Raw genomic sequence first — 18817 nt, 5'->3', positions numbered from 1 at the left:
TTCCCTTCATGATGAAAATCATTAAGCAGAGCTAAGGTACCGTTGTAGCGAACTGCAGGAGTCGCGTTGTACAAATCAATACCACGCGGTCACCGAATAAAACGCGAGCTGTGATTGGACAAGTGGTTTTGGCACAACTGGCTCCAGAATATGGGAGCGAAGTTGTGATTGGTCAACAACGGGAAAAGAATGTGGTTCGAAGTTTAGCAGCCGTTAGTGGGGAGGAGCGTTGCGTGACGACAATAAAAACGGCTGCGAAGGAGACTACTGGGTATCCGAGGATAGAAGGGCTTGAAAAGTCAACTCAGTTATTTTAGAGTGATTAAAAAAAATACTGTTGTCTATCTTTGGACTGATGATTTAAGAGAAACGGGAAATAAACTTGACGAGCTTTTTTTTTGATCGAAATAAAAAAGCCGTCCGGAAAAATTTTTGAAGGAGAAAGAGAGGATAATTGTACAGCGGTTAACGTGAAAAATGAATGCTCATTAGCCATGCGCAGTCTTTTAGAAAAGAACGCCTAGGACATTTTGCCACCCAGAGTTTACTGTTGGAAGGATGGACAAGCCTAAAATTATTGAGCATGTTCATAAGCCTTTAGATTTTACGCTGTTTGATGCAAGATGGATACCTTGCAGTGCAAGATTTGTTGTGCTAGGAAACCATGCCCGTGGGACCGGCGCATTGCAAATCTACGAGGTCTCGAAGGGCGCCGTCAATCTTGTGAAGAATGTGAGTATACATGATCATGATGATCTAGGGTAGTTATCATTTGTTTGCCGTTATTTTGTAACTTTTTGATTCGCTTTTGTTTTTCGGAATCAAAGTCCAGCGTGCCGTATGTTTTTGAAACCCATGTCGAATTGTATAGAGAGTTTTTCACGGCAGCCATATTGGAGGTACAAAACAACAATAGGCCTTATCACGGTTTTCGACGCCATTTTGACGGGTAGACAAACAGGCTTGAAATAACAGTGTTTGTATAGAAATCCGATGTCAAATAATTTTCATAAAACATCGCTTCTGAAAAATTCATGAATTGGAAACTTTTGGCACTAGGAAAAAGATTTTAAGAACAAAATTGGAGGGATGTAGCTGTGACAGAAAGCGTCCAGTCGTGTTTTGAACTTTCCATACATTTGTCTGTATAGCGAACCAGCCGTGAGCTGCTACTAAAAATAGTTCGGGGGAAAAAATACAGGGAAATGTATGGAAAGTTCAAAACGCGACTGGACGCTTTCTGTCACAGCTAGATCCCTCCAATTTTGTTCTTAAAATCCTTTTCCTAGTGCCAAAAGTTTCCAATTCATGAATTTTTCAGAAGCGATGTTTTCTGAAAATTATTTGACATTTGATTTCTATACAAACACTGTTATTTCAAGCCTGTTTGCCTACCCGTCAAAATGGCGTCGAAAACCATGATAAGGCCTATTCAAAATGATTTTCCTTTGGAGGATAATTATATTTTCATGCAAAGATTTTTTATTTTCTGTACCTCCAACTTGACCGCCGCGAAAACTATTCACAGAAATGTAATGCTCATTAGCTAGATAATAGCCTTCCTCTAAAGTTCCAAGCTTGTAGTCTTTTTTGTGACCTGCATGTATAACATACCATAATTCATAGTCTAGGGATGTGTGTAGATACAGGTAATTACTGCTTCACTCAATCTTATATTTAGCCCAATACTATCATTGCTCATGACTTTATTTGTTTGCATGATAAATAATAATTATTCCTTACCATTCAACTGATAGGACGAAAAAAGGACGGCACTAAAATGTGGTACATTTGGAGCATCAAGCTTACAGCAGAGATATCTAGCAACTGGCGACTTTGAGGGAAAGATGATGATATGGTTTGTAAATTGATTTTCATTCATATTTTAATCAGGGCTGTCTTAAACAGTGGACAACTGAACATGCCCAGCTTCTCAGAGTTTGAAAGTGACTAAAAGACAACAACCCAATCAGAGCAAGTGACCCGGAAATTAAATCCGGACGTTCTCTTAGAAGTCTTGCTGACACAGAATCGAGGCCTGTAGTCTTTCTCTTGCATGATTTATTTAGGTGGGACAAAACGTGCAATTGAGTCCCACGCTGGAAACTAAATCAATTGCTGGTTTGGTAAATATATTCATCGAAAGAGGTGCCCACTTCTTAAATATCCCTGGACAGTTCGGGACCAATTTGTGTGAAAAATTTATTAAAACCCTCAGCGATTTCGGTCGAATTTGTTATTCTCGTTCCATGGAGCTCTGAAGCTCGTTAATTACAGCTTTATCCAATTTGTGGTGTGTCACCTCATTGATAGTTTCCCATGTCTTGTGCGAATGTCCATTGTGAGCATCAAAAGTTTTATAATAATTATTTATTTAGGACTTTTTTACATTCTCGATCGCATTGTTCACTTCATTACGCAACTTCTTAAAATTATTCCAATCATTTGGATCGCCCGTCCCCCAAGCCTTAATTTTAAGACGACCTCTCCGATACTTCAAATTCTTAAGCTCAGGAGTAATCCATGGACTTTTAGAAGCCCGAACGTATTTAGTGTGGAGTGGAGCACGCAAATCACACACTTCTAAGAACAAAACGTTCCATTTCAACCACATTTCATTGGGGTTATCCATTCCCATAAGATCAGCCCACAGTTGAGCCAAGATGTCCGACCGAAACCTCCTGGGGTGGAGGATACTAATTTTTCAGTACACAACAAAATTTGATTTCTAACCTTAGATTGTGTGATTTTTTTAGTTTTTGTTGTGGGAAGGGGGGGGGGGGGGGGGGAGATACCATTGAATGTTGTGAGAATTCTGCTAAACAAGAAGTTCTGCTATACAAGGGCAAGCTCCTCCTTCTGTTCATACCTTTGTGGGAAGTGACATGAAGATTTACATGAGGTTCTGGCAGTGGTGGCAAGTTGTTGACTCAAGCGTCCTCTGAAAAAATATGCTCGAAATTTCATAATATCACCATAGCAACTTAACAGCGTTTATTCTGAAAACTACGCCAATTTTATCGATGGGGGGCCTTAGAAAAAGATGCATGTTGTTTATCAGTTGTTTACGTTCTGATGGCCTGGTTGATTGACAACTGAAGGTGAGAAAAACCAGGTCTGGTCCCTTTTATACCTCCAGAACTTCCTGTTTAAACATTTAACTACCCAATTTTGCATGAGTTTTGGTCAATTTTAAACCTCACTATAATGAAGACATAAGGTGTATATATAAAGAACCTGTTATTTTATTATTATTATTATTATTTTTTTTAACCATGCATGAGTTTTTCTTTGTTCTGTAATTCATCTTTCAGGAATCTTGAAAACACAGAGAGGCCAGTGTACTCAGTGAAAGCACATTCACAGATAGTGAATGCTATAGATGGTGTTGGGGGCCTGGGTATTGGTGAAGGAGCTCCAGAGATTGTCACTGCTAGTAGAGATGGTAAACTACATATACAGGCCGCACTAGAAGGCTGTTCAGCTTTTACAGTCAATCCAGTGACGTTATGTGGGACCGGTGTTTTTGAAATATTTTGAATGGAGTTTTGAAATTTACATGTCAGTTTTGAACATCGCCAACAATATTTCAGGGTGGACTGTAGAAATTTACCTAGTTTATTGACAGTATAAAGCTTTGAATTTTTCTTTACGTTACAGCAATAAGTATTTCAAGAATAACAATTTTTATGTTTCCCAAAGTAATTTGAATCTAATTTTTCAGTTAAATGCATCTTTTGCGAAAAAGATTTCCAGAGAAATGTTTAACATTCCATTCACGTGTCGGACATTACAAAGAGGAATTCAAATGTTCATTTCATTCTTGGAAATACTGGTCATGCATGACTTGGATTGACTGTAAGATGCTCAAGCTGGTTTTGTGAAACAAAGGACGATAACAAATTAATTGAACCAAGGTTAAAATTGACTCACAGCACATTCTCTACTTTGTTGACATGATTCGTTAAGTAATATTAAATTTTGATGTTAACTTTCAATAAAAACTCACGTTTAATTTTAGCAAACAAATTAAAGCACTTTGCTAAATTTGTAACTTGAATGAGTGTTTTAAGTGGATTGTTGTCACTTGTCAGGGTCTGTAAAAGTTTGGGATCCTCGTCAGAAGGACAAACCTGTTGCTAACATGGCACCAGCTGAAGGCCAGGAGGGACGTGACTGCTGGTGTGTGGCATTTGGTAAGATTGCTAAACTGGAATATCCAGAAGGGTGGGAGTTTTAGAAAAAGTGTTTTTCTATGGAGAAATAGGTATGGATACATTTTGGCGCTATTAATACACTTGAGTGCAAAAACGTTGACACCTAAAAAGTATAAACCATGAACGTTGAGACCCAACGGATTTGTGGGTAGTGTTTAAAAATTGGCCCTTGTTGGCCAACTTGACACTTTAAGGAAAGCTTGGACAGTTTCCATCATTCACCATGTGCAACTAATTTTGGATATCAACCGTCGCAAGAGAATAGAATATTATGAAAATAAATTTACTGCACTTATACAAATAAAGCTGTTGGGTCTCATCGTTCACGGTTTATGCTTTTTAGGTGTCAACGTTTTTGCAATCAAGTGTATATACTCGTATAATAATTATGTACATGTATATGTTCTAGTTTAAAATTTTTCAGACTAGTTTAATTTTGCCTAATCTGAGACAAAGGGAAATAAAAATCAAACTGGTTTGAAAATTTTACAGGGTAAAACCAAAAAAAAAATTGAACCTCAACATACATACTGATTTCAATCTTCTTCATGCATTCCGTTTTGTTAAAAGAAGTCTAGTAACTATTTTGTTTCTTGTTTTGTTTCATGTGACATGTGGCAGGTGACGCATACGATGCAGAGGAACGAATTGTTGTAGCAGGATACGATAATGGAGATATCAAGATGTTTGACCTGAAAAAGATGGCTATTAGATGGGGAACTAATATCAAGAATGGGGTACATGACCTTCTATTGTTTGCAAAATTATTTACTAGTTTGTACTTTTAAAAAAAGAAAGTTATCAGACCGTGCATTATTCAGATCAGATTTGTTTGGAATTGATAAGATTGCAAAAATTTCAGTCTATACATGACAATAATTTTTTGTGTATAACTTTTACTTGTACATTAATTAAACATTGCTGTTTATAGTGATTGGATAATAATAATAATAACAATAATAATAATAATAATAATAATAATAATAATAATAATCAGGAAGGCACTTAAAGAGCTAGTGGGAGATAAAAGCGACACAATAGCTCTGCAGATACAGAAGTCAGTCATCACGAGCTCACTCAATATTGCGAGGGGCTTTAAGCTTTTGAAATAATGGACATTAGGCGTTTTATTATACTTTTTCTAAGTGTTTCTGTTGTAGGTTAAAATGAATCCAGGTTAAGATGATTTTCAACCTAGGTTGATTTGTATTTTCCTTTGTTAAGGTTGGGTAATTTACATCTGAAACAAAAGGAAAATACAAATCAAGCTAGGTTGAAATCATTTTAACCTGGTATTCATTTTAACCTACAACATTTCCATCGCGAGGAACAGAAGTTTTAGTATTTAGATTGAGGATTTTATAGATAGCGAATAGTTTTAGAATTTAATTACTAGGATCTTTATGATTAGGAGGTGGGATTTTAATTGTAAGGACTTTGTTCATTGCATTGATTGGCTACTGCTGGCCGCCCAATCATTGTTTAGGATATCTGGGCATCCAGAAGCTTTTACTGCCATTATAATAATAATAATAATAACAAATATAATAATAATGATGATGATGATGATGATGATGATGATGATGATCATCATCATCATTGTTATTATTATCATTTTTACATTTTTTTGCCATACAATGTACAGTAACAGAAGGAAAAAAGAGTGGGGGAACAACGAACATGAAAAACAAGATATCTTTCACCCTTAGTTCAAACATTTGTTTCATAATATTATATCCATATTTATTTATTCATCCTCCATGGGTACATGTACAGAACTCACAATATGACCAGTTTCCAGACTGTTGGTAGAGCACTGCTCTGGTATCGCAGAGGTCATGGGTTCGAATCCCGTTCAAGCCTGATTTCTTTTCAGGCTTTATAACTGTGAGGGTCTACAGTTTCTATTATTTCTTTCAGATGTACATCTATAAGTATTAAATTTGGTTTGTGATTTGTAGGTCTGTGGTGTAGAGTTTGACAGAAAAGACATCATGATGAACAAACTGGTAGCTACCACATTAGAATCTAAATTTCATGTGTTTGATGTAAGAACACAACATCCAGAGAAAGGATTTGCGTCACTCTCTGAAAAGGTAAACAGATGCAATTTACAAAAGGGAAACAATTCTGGGCAAAGCAATGCTTGGCTTATTATTTCATTTGATTAAAGTAGGCATGAAAACTATGGAAAAATAATAATTACTGTTACAAGAAGGAAACAAGTAATCCCCTATTTCCAGCATTAAATGTATGTACTGTATGACTGTATACCTCTGTATTGTTGTTAATAACTTTTATTGATACTTGTAGTTTCCAAATTATTTTCCCTTGACAGGCTCACAAGTCAACTGTTTGGTGCGCCAGACATCTGCCGCAAAACCGTGAAGTTTTTATGACCTGCGGTGGCGCTGGATCCCTAAATCTCTGGAAATAGTAAGTGCTCATTAATATTTTTCCTGTCTTGGCTGCTGATCAACAGACAGACAACTGAACTTGAATTGTCATGTTTATGAGATAACATTACCACTTGCAAAGGGTGCTTTTGACACTACTAGCAGGCAGTAGAGAGTAGTGGTGAAGATGTGTGTCACATATCAGTGATCAATCCAGATGTACTGCAAGACTTGAGATCAAAGTAAAACAGCTGGAAGCCAGGATTGAGAATATTTCAGAGATTAAAAAAATGACCCTCTGGGACCCCCTTTGAAACATACCCTCCCTCCCACCCCTTAAAAACAATCTGAGGCACTCAAATTTGTCAGACAATAAGTGTTTCTGAATATTAGGTCATGGCCATTAAGGTTTGCTGTTTTAAGCTGCAAGCTTTAGTATTTCAAGCTTTTAATTACTGTCAAATCCAATCAATTTTGAAACTGCAAATCTCTTTCCACTAAGAAGCATACCCTGATAACAAGTCCCCCTCTACCCCCACCCCCCCCCCCCACCCCCACAACAAAAAAAAAAAGAGTTGTTTGAATTAATTTCAGTCCACTGCAGGGCTTTAGTCTTTTTAGAATTTTATGGAAGTTCACGTCAAGAGTCTTCATGTACATATAACACAGTGGTAAGAGCATCTGACTTGTGTTGGGGAGGTTATATGGATTCTTCTAACTCATGTAACGGAGACCCTGATTTATTTTTTGTAAACCAATGCTCATTTAATAACTACATGTAAACACAACTACAGTACAGTACTGTACATGTACATGTATGGTATTTTCTTTTTGTCTTGCTGTTTTATTACCTTAGCTCATACCCTGACCAGAGAGTGAAGAAGGATGCAAATGATTTGGAAATGGGTGTTATCGGTTCTGTGTCCTTGCTACAAAATGCTAATTTGTCCACCCAGCCAATTACATCTTTTGATTGGAGTCCAGACAAGGTCAGTATCATGCCGGCTTAATAAGCCGCTGTCTTGTAACAAGTCTATGAGATGTACACATGTATAATGTATTATTTCCATTATTAATTATGTGGCAGAACCAGTAAATTACTGTTTGTCTCTGATGTTATTCAGCCCTTTTAAAATGTACCAGTAGCTGGTGATTTTGCTACCTACAGAACAGACAATAATTGCCACTTAGTTCACACTAAGACACCTTTGGACTCATAGCTCTATTCTGCCTATTTCTCCGGTTGTATATGTTGCCTACTACTACAAAACCTGTTCCTGAGAGGGTTGGTTAATAGAAATTTTACTGTTAGTTCTAACAATGTTTACACAGTCATAGAAAGTTGGTAATTAAAGTTATAAATAATATTTGAAAATTTATTTCCAGGCCTGAAAACACCATGAAATTAAGAAATGATTTTTGAAAAAAGTCATGAGTGTCATAATGTAGTCTAGGCCAAATTTTCCATTTAAATAGCAAACAATGAAGGCACCAGTTTCATGCAGTTTTATTCATGAACTATAGGCAACATGAAATCACATCCTTGGATTCTCATTTAAAACACTGTATTGCTTTCAATGAAATCCCCTACAAATGACCTTCCCCCTGATACAGAGTATTGAAGCCATGGAGGAATTTCACTGAAGGTCCTCAGTGTAAGATTTTACCGGAGGGGGGGGGGGGGGGGCGACTCTAGGTGGGAAATATGAAGGAAATGACAAGGGGGAGGGAGGGGGGGAGTCTACCATAGGAGGTGGGAAAAGAGAGAAGGGGAAGGGTGGGGTTAGAAAGGGATTTACAAGTGTAGAAATAAGGATTAAAAAATTATGACAAGATTTCAAAAAAAAAAAAAATGCAACTTTATATCATGGTATTTTAAGATAGAAATTTTGAGCCCAAGGAGTAGTCTGAGATCACCCTGGCAGGGTGGAGAACTAGGAATGAAGGATGAAGGAAGTCTCTGTCCCCTTCCTTCACATTATTCCTCTAACCTTTCATCTGTTTGAATTGTTTTCAGGAGGGTCTTTGTGTGTGCACCGCACTGGATCAGAGTTTAAGAGTAATCATTGTTACCAAGCTCAAGAATGTGTGACATCTGACAGTGCTTAATGTGTGCGAGATATTTTTTATTTAAAACATGAATGTCGTAAATTATTATGTAAATAGGTGTACTTTTATATAAAAACCTTTCTTCTTAAAACATTACAAGGACTTTCAATTTTATTGACTCTCATGTCACTACCTTTGGAGTATGTATGCATTGCTATTTAATGTTTTGCTGATGAGCTCACAAGTTAAACAGGAGGAAACATAAAATTAATGGTCTAGTAGTGACCCTAGACTACAAAGTATGTGAAAATATGTCAAAATCACTATTCCGTGCAGCACTTCAAAGAACTTTTGACCTGTGAAAGGGTTTGGATAAAACATATTGTATATCTATAATTTAATTTTGTTCAATTCCCCCAGATTATGTCTCTCTTGGTGACAAAGCACTGGCCAAAGAGCCAGTGGCGGGGGTGATCATTATATCTTGTAGGGGTTAAAATTTGTGGCTTCACAGGTACCCCTTAGGGTGCTAAACTCTAAAATGACTTCCGTCAGAGGTATGGTGGTACCTTTTAGGGGTATTGAGCCGAAAAACATTCATGCCTCGCTCTTAGGGGTAAAAAATTGTTCGGACCACGCCCACAAAACAGAGCTCTGGTATCTTTTAGGGGTTCTTTTCCAAATTTCTGATGATCACCCCGTCACTTTGATGTTGGAGTTCCTGTAGGGGCATTTTCCCATGCTTTTACATCACTTCTGATTGGTTAGAGCGATTATTACAATGGGTTTGGTTTTATGACACTCAAATGGGACCACTTTACATGTAACATACCATGTTGTCTAGACCAATCAAATTTTAAAATTAGAAAAACATTTCTTTCAAGCTCCATGCTTAATTTCTCATTTGAATCTTCTATCTGCCCAGCTGTTAATAATAAAATTATCATTCCCGCCAGTGCATGACTGTTTTGAAGTGCTTTCTCCGGTTGTAAACCATTTCAGCTTTAGTGGGTTTCCTGGAGATTGAAAATGTCACTTGAACCATCAACTGTCAGAGGCCTAATTATTTTAATAGCTGACAGCTCAAGACATTTTCTGTTGTTTGGCTGCATAGGATTAACAAGTCAATAAATGGGACATCTTTACTTTCTTTTTGTTTCAAATGACAATGCCATGTACAGTCAACTCTCGCCTTGCGGACACCTCGCTATTACAGACAACATGGACAGCAGTTAAATCCCTGGCAAAAATAAATTACGGACGTTTGACTGAAATAAATTCCCGCTATTTTGGACTCTCACTATTAAGGACACTAACTCGAGGTCCCGAGGGTGTCGGCAAGAAGGGAGTTCACTATAAAATATTGAAACAATTTTATATCCAAATAATAGATGTGTGTTTCAGCGAGCGGCACAATAATCGTATATATCCATGTCCACAAATTACACAGATCCCACATATGACGTATGTTTCCCTCTTGTGCCGACTAGTGGGTGAATGATTTTCACGCACTCCAGAAAGGAACTTGTAGGAAAATGATAAAAATGGAGGCCTGAAAAAATTTTACCCTCTTTGGCAAAAGTTCTGTAAGATTTTGGATTTTTGGTATTTTTATTCAATCATCAATTTAACCCTATTGTTTTGGAAATAAAACTTACATTTTTTTTGGCTTAATGGTCCGCTGTGTCATTTGGCATGCACAGCTCGCCCAGTTCAGTTCTTTCAGAAATGTTCAGATCATTGGAGTGAAACATTTTTTGGCCACGTCATTTCAAACTAAAAATAGCAATCTCAGTGAAAAACACATGACGCAACAGCACTGCTAATTGCGTGGAAACACGAGCGACCAACACGCAAAGTACACGTATCCTTAGTAACCTGTGCCTGCAGTATAAAAGTCAGCAGCCGAATTGAAAGCAAAACTGAAACAGGTGGCGGAAATACAAAGCTGAAATGGCGCTAAGGAAAGGTGCCTTTATTGCAGTTTTTGTGACTTTATTCTTACTCCAAGAAGGGAAAAGTAATCGATTCGTTGAACAGTGGAAGAAGGAAGAATTTCCAAACCCAACAAGAGATCTTGAAGCTTGCGGGCGCCAGGGAAAGGTGTCATGGGTTTGTGATCCGGACAAAATTCTGAGCTACGAAATCGCCAACAAGATCGAGGAACTGTTGTATTCCGTGCGAAAAAACACGAATTCAGGCTGTAGTAGCAGTGATGATCCAGGATTTCAAATCGGCGTTGCTGTTCTGAACAGAATGCGCAGCATTCCACACGAATCCGTCGCTGAAACAGCAGAAAAATTTGCCAAACACTTGCATGACAGCTGGGGTGTGGGGCACTCTGGATGCAATGATGGCGCAGTACTATTTCTTTCGATTGTTGATCGCCAAGTTTATATGTCTACCGGTAAAAGAGCCATGGAGGTGCTGTCAGATGATCAGATTGACATTATCATCCACGAGATGAAGCAGTTTTTGAAGAACAAAGATTATGACAACTCCGTGAAGCTTGCCGTCGAGAGGATGGGCGAAGTTTTCAGTGGAAGAGTTCTTGAGCATCCCAAAAACTACGATTTGCTCATTGGCAGCATCTTTTTTCTCGCAGTTGTCGGTATAGGGCTGTATATTGGCCACAGACAGGACGAGGAGCGTGACAAATGCACCGAAAAACTGCAGAGAATCCAAGAAGAACGTGACCGAGCCAATCAGTCCCAGAAATCTTATGAAAGCAAATCCTGCCCCATTTGCTTGGAAGAATTCCAACCTGAGACCAAAACCAAGCTGCTGGCTTGTGGCCATAAGTACTGTGAACCCTGCTTGATCAAGTGGCTTGAGGATCATTCCACTTGTCCAATCTGCCGTCAGTCTGCAGACGGGCGTGGTGATGAGGGCGAAGCCTGTCATTCCTCAACTACCTACGATTTCATTCCTGAGCTGCAGTTTCGCCTGATGATGCTACGCCTTCAGCACCCATCGTTTATCACCACCGGCATGGTTGACAGGTGGGGCAGTAGCAATTACACAGGCGGCTTTGTTTCTGATCCCGTATTCGTCCGGTCTTCCATGCCTGGTGGGGGTAGTTTTGGCAGTGGGACAAGCTTTGGTGGAGGGAGCAGTAGCGGTGGTGGTGGCAGGGGAGGCAGCTGGTAGATGGTTAATCATTATGTCATAACGGAGATGGAAAACTATGTTAGACTTAAAATGCTGATATACATTGTAAAAAAACTGAGATTGAAATACTTTCAGGGGCACCCAGCAAGTACATAAAACTAAAATAGTTTAAATGCTGTTTCCTACATTCCCACATGATGTTGTGGCCATTTATAATTAAAAAGTAAAATTATGCAAGCTAAAACAGTTTGATCAGTTTGGTATCCTTAGCTGAAAAGTTGAATTGCTAAAGATTTAACCCTTTACAGAGATGCCAACCTCTGAAGATCTAAAAACTTTGAGCCACCTCCCCCCCCCTCATTCACCCTGTCCCTACTCCCCAAACAAAATTGATGCACTTACACCCCCCCCCCCCACACTCCGATGCCTTTAAGCCCCAGTATCTGTAACATACATATTCTCCTGACTGTTCTTGATACCTTTCTTACAGTACTGGTTAGGAGAATCTGTTTAAACATCAGGAAATCTTAACTTTGATGATCATAGAGTCCTGAAGTGATGACGTCATAATAACTAAATTTATGAAATTATGGGATTTGTTAGTATACTCGGAAAGAGCATGATGAAAAATGCCTACTTGCCAAAAATCAGCATATAACTGCAATTTGTGGGCGAGATATTAGCTCTGTTACGCCCTGATGACTCCATACAAATCCTTCTAATTTTGTCTCAGTTCCTAATGTTAGGAACTGAGACAAAATTAGAAGGATGTGCGCTTGTGCGATCTTGATTGACAACAATTATTTTTAACCAATAGGAAATCGTAATAATCAACACTGCGCGGCAGCGCTAACCGCAGACAGTCTGAAGTTTTCACATGTGTTCTAAAACCTCTTTGTTTGGCCTTTAACCTTTTGTATTTGTAAGATATTTATGTTTTACAATGTTTTACGATGTCCTCTCGAGGACATCGATTTTCTCGACAATATTCAAATAAAAATACAAAATATGCGATTTCAATCCCTTACAAATGACCAAACAGTTCCTCGATATCGTTATTTTCACTTCTACAAGCCTCACAAGGTGGATGGAAAAAGATTTTCCTCGCAGATGCCGACTTTGAAAACTGTTCCGTCGGATCAGAAATCAAATCGCCGCACATGCGCAGAAGAGTGTCAAATGCCGTTTAATTGCCTACTTTCTGGCAGAGATTGTTTTTTTTTATTATTGAAAAACAAGTAAACTGTTCAGTAGCTTTTATTTGACTGGTTAGACTTCAGCATGCCTTCATGTGAAGAGGCCCTTAGTATCAACTAAGTATTTTAGTAAATGAATAAATGAGTAATACTAATGTACATTGTAAAGTGCTGCTCCACATGGCTTTTGTGTTCTAGGTTGCATCCGAGATTTTTAACCCTGGGCTCAGTGGTTGGAAACTAGCAAACAAAATTAATTAAATGTATATAGACTGGTATAAGATGGACCTCATTAAGACTCCATTTGCAATATACCAGCATATTTAAAGCAGTGCTGTCAAAAACTGCCATAATCCATAACAGTTTTGGCTAAATACCCTTGATATTGGTACAGTCGGACCTCTATTAAGCGGCCACCCTGGGGACTTTGAAAACTGGCCGCTTAATAGAGGTTGGCCGTTGAATACAGGTATCGAATACAGCACTTTACTGACAAAAAAATAATTCAGGACTTTGGAAAGTGGCCGTTTAATGGAGGGTGGCCGCTTAATAGGTGGCCGCTTAATAGAGGTCCGACTGTATAATTAATTTATGGGTGATCTGGACTGTGTGGGTTGTTTACAAAGCATATTTGCAGAGTGCAACATGGCCAAAATGTACAATGTAACAACCTTATAAAATACTTTTAATGACGAAAGTACTTTTAATGGTATTTAATTACTGCCTACATGTAGTTTAAATACATGTAGATGATCCTCTCATGAGCTTGCATAATAAAGCAAGGTATGTAGTATTTAGTATTGTTTTGTATCAAGAACCAGGTCTTGCCAACATATAAGAGGAATTGTTTTTTGTAGAGTCGGTTGCTGTTAAATTTTTGCCAATGTATGACAGGTATCGTTTTTAGTTTTGAAGTTTTGTGTATTAAAACCATTAAATGTTGACTTTTCAACCAGAGGTGTGTCAGTTTTACTATCAAATCAATGTTAAAAACAATGTAAAAAAATATGTTCATGAATGAAAAAGGAGAGAAAAATGACAGTTTATTTGTCAGTGAGTAAGAAGTCAGTAAGAAGGACCTGAGGTAGAATTAAAGCATTTCCGTGGTGGAATCAGCCCAACAACAAACAAATAATTATTAGGTGGATAAAAATTAGATGATTTGTTCCATTTTCGTTCAAATTGGGTTTATTTTAAAATATGGCCTAAAATGCACATATACCTGTAGGTCCTTTTTAGCACTCAGCCTTTCAATTCACTTCCGCCACTTCTGAATCAAGAACTAATAAAATTTGCGGATATTTTTACATCTTTAGGTTTATGTCTAGAGTCTTTTGTAGTGAAACTTGTTTTGGTGGATTCAAACAGGTGGTGGCTTGCGGCTCACTGCATGACATCATAATTAACATCAAGCTATTTTTATCAGGAGCACACTGAAGAGAACATTTATTATAAAGCAAAATATTTTTGTTTTGAAAATGTTGTCTCCTGTCACTGTGTTCCGAGATCGTTTGGTGGCCTTTAAAGGCATATAGACCTTATCACGGTTTTGGAAGCCATCTTGATGGGTATTACCGTATAGGCAAACACGTCTAGAAATAACAGTGTTTGAATGGAAATCCGATGTCAAATAATTTTCATAAAACATCGCTTCTGAAAAATTCTTATTCATCAATTGGAAACTTTCGGCACTAGGAAAAGGATTTTAAGAAAAAAAAAATTGGAGGGATGTAGCTGTGCCAGAAAGCGTCCAGTCGTGTTTTTAATTCTCCATATTCCCTGTATTTTTTTCCCGCGAACTATTTGTAACAGTTCACGGCTGGTTCGCTATACAGACAAATGTATGGAAATGTCGAAACGCAACCAGATAAGTTTTGAAAATTTTTTCAGAGCACATGGTTAAATGGCGCCATAGTATCTTTAAAGTCATCGGAACTTCAAACAAAAATAGAGACAAAAGGGAACAGAGACAAAAAGGCAAAACATAAAGGAGGCGTTTGTTTATAATACGCACCTGTCACAATATAAGCTTACACCTTCTGACTGCCAAGCATGATCACAGCAGATTTTGGACAACCCAGTAGTAAACAAGCCAGCGTTGTTTTTAGCTGAAACAAAAAAATAGGCACGGCAGGTGCCTATCGTGGGAGGCTATTATGACATCATTTTCAGACGTAACATCACATCTTGTCAACAACGGCCTGTGTTTTTTGGTGATGTTATAAAGTCGCTATCATCCAGTACTTAAGCAATGGGCAGATTCAGTGGACAACGATTGTGGAAATACAAAACTGGAAGCCTGATCAATTGTTACTCCCAGGATGTCTTCTCTAAGAGGTAAGAAAATCATGCAACAGTTTTCGCCTTTCAGTGCTGCAACTATGTAGCGAGATTTAGAATAATTCAGTGTTACGTTGACCACGTTACTTGGTTACCATGTTTAACCACTGTTTACAGTTTCTCACTAAAATTGAGTAGTTTTGCGTTAGAATAAAAGGCCAGAATTATCTTGTACTATTTTCATCTACGTACTCATTTTTTCAAGAAAACATAAACGCGAATCTCACGTTTGCCGCTTGCCATGAACGTGGTGCTTCATCTCTCTAGTAACCCTCCGAAGCGTGAAAAAAAAATTTGTCTTATCACCCTCAAATCCAGTACTGCAGTAGGGTGAAGGAATTTAAAGACTTGTGCAGTGGTTTTTATTTAAAAAGTTCTCAGTTCATTCCTTGTCCAAACCACGACAAGAACTATGAACGGTAATCTCAGTCAGGATCGCCGCCGTTTTAATCTCATATAGCCGGCGTAGCAAGCTTCGTGATTTAACTTCATATTCCAAACTATTTTCATTCAATAAAAATACTCAAACCAGAAACTGAGCTTATTTGTGGCTGCAAGTTTTTAAGGTTTCCGGACCACGCGAAATATATTCATTCAACAAAATCGGCGTCCCGTCCCCTCCCTTAGTACTTGTACTCTAAAATACCAACGGAAGAGGAAGATGCGAGGAGGCTAGGAACTAGCACACAAGGTGAGAGAGTGTGCGCGAAATGAAATTACCCAGGGTTGAAATTAAATGCAAATACACGTCGTTGAATGAAAAGTTAAACTGTTAAAAGCAAAAAGACCTTGTTGACAATAAAGTTAAACTGTTGAATATAAAGATGTAATTTGTTGAATTTTGCAACAAACACTAAATTCGTGGGGGAGAGCAAAACCTTGAGAGGAGGAAGAGATCAGAGAGGATGCTGGGAATGAGGTTTGCTTGCTACCCAGGCTAAATTTTCACACAAGATAGTTATAATGAATATACTGAACCAGGCGTTATCTGTTTGTTTTCAGCATATTCTGACAAGAATGAGAAGAACGACAAGTCTGCCCATACAGTGACAGAACTTCCTTGGGAGGACATTGGAGATTTGTTAAATGCTTTCAATATTTTTGATGTACAGAACAGAGGCTACATTGAGACACGTGACTTGAGAGAAGCTTTCGGTTTCTCTGAAAGTGGTATTCCTAGCGAACAGCTGCGACAAGTTTTAGCAGACATGGATCTTCTCAAGGACAGAAAAATCACTTTCTCAGGTACAATGGAAGCTCTCATAAGCGGACACCCTCGGAACGCTAAAAAGGTGACCGTGACTGGGGCTGACCGCTTGCGAGAATGGTACTCGTAAGCGGCTACTAGAGGTGTAAGGGACAGATGGCCGCTTAAGGGAGCTTTGCCCAGCAAACAATAAACATTGGGAATGCAAAAAACCAAAAAAAACAAAACGACAACAACAACAACAACAAAAAAACTTTATATTAAATGATTTTTTTGTTTTATTGCCCGGCTTGTGCATCATTGTGATTAGCCGCGATAATCGGCGATAACTGTATTTAATGCATTGATAGCTGAGTTTAATCGTTTGTCTCACGATTGAGTCACATAGATGTGGATCGCTACGTTTCGACCGCTATACTGCTGGTCTTCATCAGGCGATGGTGTCGACTGATTGCGTAACAGTATGAGTAGCACCTTGGTTTCTGTCAATTGGTGCATGTGTTTCGATCATCTCTTAGGCTGTTGTTGATTGGAGGATTTTCGTAAAATCATTGTGACGAACAGCGAGTGAGGTTGATTGATTAAAATAAAACTTAGAGGCTAATAATGGAATTCCCTTTCGAGTGTCCGCAAACTGGAGCTTACAAACAAAGGAAAAGTCTAAATCGTATCCCCTGAAAGTGTCCGCGGTCGCTTACGGGAATGTGCACATACAGAGTTTGTATGGGAGTTCAAACAGGGTTTTGTGAAAGTGGTCGTAAGTAGAGCTGTCCGCTTACGAGAGTGCCTGATAAGAGACCTTCCACTGAAGTATCTCTTGTATAGAGCGGTTTTCATTTGAGTGTCGGAAAAATCCCTAACCGTGATAATCACGAGAGATGTAAACAGCGCCATGAACCAATCAGAAATTAATTAAAAGAAACAAATTAATGGTCTCAGTTTTCGCCTTTGTTCTTTCCTTTTAGAGTTTGTTCAACTAATGTCTGATTCAAGCTCCTGACACGATGGAGGTATGACGTCAGCTGGTAGCATGCTCAGGCCAATAAGAAGATTGCTCTGATTCTCAACCTTTGTTTTTCATCAATCTAATGGTAACTTTTTGAATGCTTTTGGATGTACAAAGCATTTTTGGAGGTAAAAAGTTTACGAATAATAATATTAATGACAATAATAAAAAACAACAACGACATGTCCCTGTTGTCTGTGTTGTTTCTGAAGGTTACTGGAGAGTATAGGAAATGGGATTTGATGATTAAATTTGGGCCCCACCCTGGGAATGGGATGTGGGGCAAAATTTAGGCTGGAAACTAAGATTCGAGCGAACTTTGGGTTGGGACTGATGGGTTTGTAAACTCCCTTTGGGACACCCTTTTATAGCCGTTTAACACAGGTTCTGTCACTAGCTAGACCAAGCACCTTGTTAGCTTTGCTCACAACTTTGAGTACAGGTTCATTCCAAGCGAGACTGGAGGCAAAGTAAAGTGAACATCCAAACCCTTTTCCACGAACACTTGATCATTTATGTATGTTGACCTTACATAGTTCTTCGTTATGAAAAAGTTAGTCTTGGAATTGAACTGAGCTCATACAGTACAGCGCCGTGATTATACATGATATCCAACCGACTGTAGCTTTAGTAGGTCGCCGTTTGTAACTGCTCCTGGTCCGAACAGTCAGAGATATACAATATATAACACTTCATATCTGCTGCATATCATAATTGGACCCCAAGAGATCGATATGACGTGAAGGAGACCAGTAAATAGTCAACAGAATAAACCAGGGGGCCAAGGCACAGAATGCCCTAAAATTTCTTTCCACATCATGACAGAAGATTTACATGAGGTAAGCAAAGTTTATTTCCACATTCACTGCCGCTTTTAGCAACTTGAAAACTGAAATGAGCATGTTCATGGAGGGGGCCATTGGGGTTTGTGGTAATGCGGTGACAGATTGGGCAGTTTTTCACGCGCGCGGTATTCGGTAATTCTAATCTAAAATTGACGGTATTGCGGTATTCTCAAAACCTGCCGGATTCGGTTTTTTAGCGTTTTGGTCGGTGTTAAAAATTATCCTCCAGTGTTTTACGACCCTTTTCGATCCTTTTCCTGTTTCTTGTCGTTTCGGATCGGAAGTGCTTCTTCATGTTATCGATGATCGGATACCGAGGTGTCCAGTATTTTGGATGCTCGCTTACGGAAGGTTCAATAAATTGCAAATCAACAAAACAACACTTTTGTGGATATCGGTGAATGGTGAGTGTTTGGCGGGGAAAGAGAAGTGTCGAAAACTTTCCTGACG

The 18817-nt window shown here is 38.5% G+C and overlaps 3 protein-coding genes across 4 annotated transcripts; all 3 read left to right on the top strand.

The window, feature by feature from the left end:
- Positions 1-504: 504 nt before the first annotated feature.
- On the top strand, positions 505-8843 carry LOC146473240 (dynein axonemal assembly factor 10-like). The gene is made up of 9 exons (XM_085118463.1): positions 505-732; positions 1758-1858; positions 3315-3445; positions 4095-4196; positions 4839-4954; positions 6179-6313; positions 6556-6653; positions 7470-7602; positions 8631-8843. The coding sequence occupies exons 1-9, from the start codon at positions 559-561 to the stop codon at positions 8703-8705; spliced, it is 1065 nt and encodes a 354-aa protein (XP_084974589.1). The 5' UTR covers positions 505-558; the 3' UTR covers positions 8706-8843.
- A 1720-nt stretch (positions 8844-10563) lies between these two features.
- On the top strand, positions 10564-11947 carry LOC146473239 (uncharacterized). The gene has a single exon (XM_085118462.1). It carries the CDS (start codon positions 10616-10618, stop codon positions 11810-11812), a length of 1197 nt encoding a protein of 398 aa, XP_084974588.1. The 5' UTR covers positions 10564-10615; the 3' UTR covers positions 11813-11947.
- A 2875-nt stretch (positions 11948-14822) lies between these two features.
- On the top strand, positions 14823-17599 carry LOC146473238 (troponin C-like). 2 transcript variants are annotated; one of them, XM_085118461.1, is made up of 3 exons: positions 14823-15306; positions 16312-16554; positions 17482-17599. In XM_085118461.1, the coding sequence occupies exons 1-3, from the start codon at positions 15291-15293 to the stop codon at positions 17514-17516; spliced, it is 294 nt and encodes a 97-aa protein (XP_084974587.1). In that variant the 5' UTR covers positions 14823-15290; the 3' UTR covers positions 17517-17599. The 2 variants fall into 2 exon arrangements, with proteins under 2 accessions (XP_084974587.1, XP_084974585.1); XM_085118459.1 differs by lacking the exon at positions 17482-17599 and having other exon boundaries at positions 16312-16660.
- The last annotated feature ends 1218 nt before the right edge of the window (positions 17600-18817 follow it).

Source organism: Pavona decussata, unplaced genomic scaffold (genome assembly GCF_977016875.1).
Source record: "Pavona decussata unplaced genomic scaffold, jaPavDecu1.1 SCAFFOLD_94, whole genome shotgun sequence".
Taxonomy (NCBI): Eukaryota; Metazoa; Cnidaria; class Anthozoa; order Scleractinia; family Agariciidae; genus Pavona; species Pavona decussata.
The sequence above is the reverse complement of the archived record's forward strand: the minus strand, read 5'-3'. Positions and strand labels throughout refer to the sequence as shown.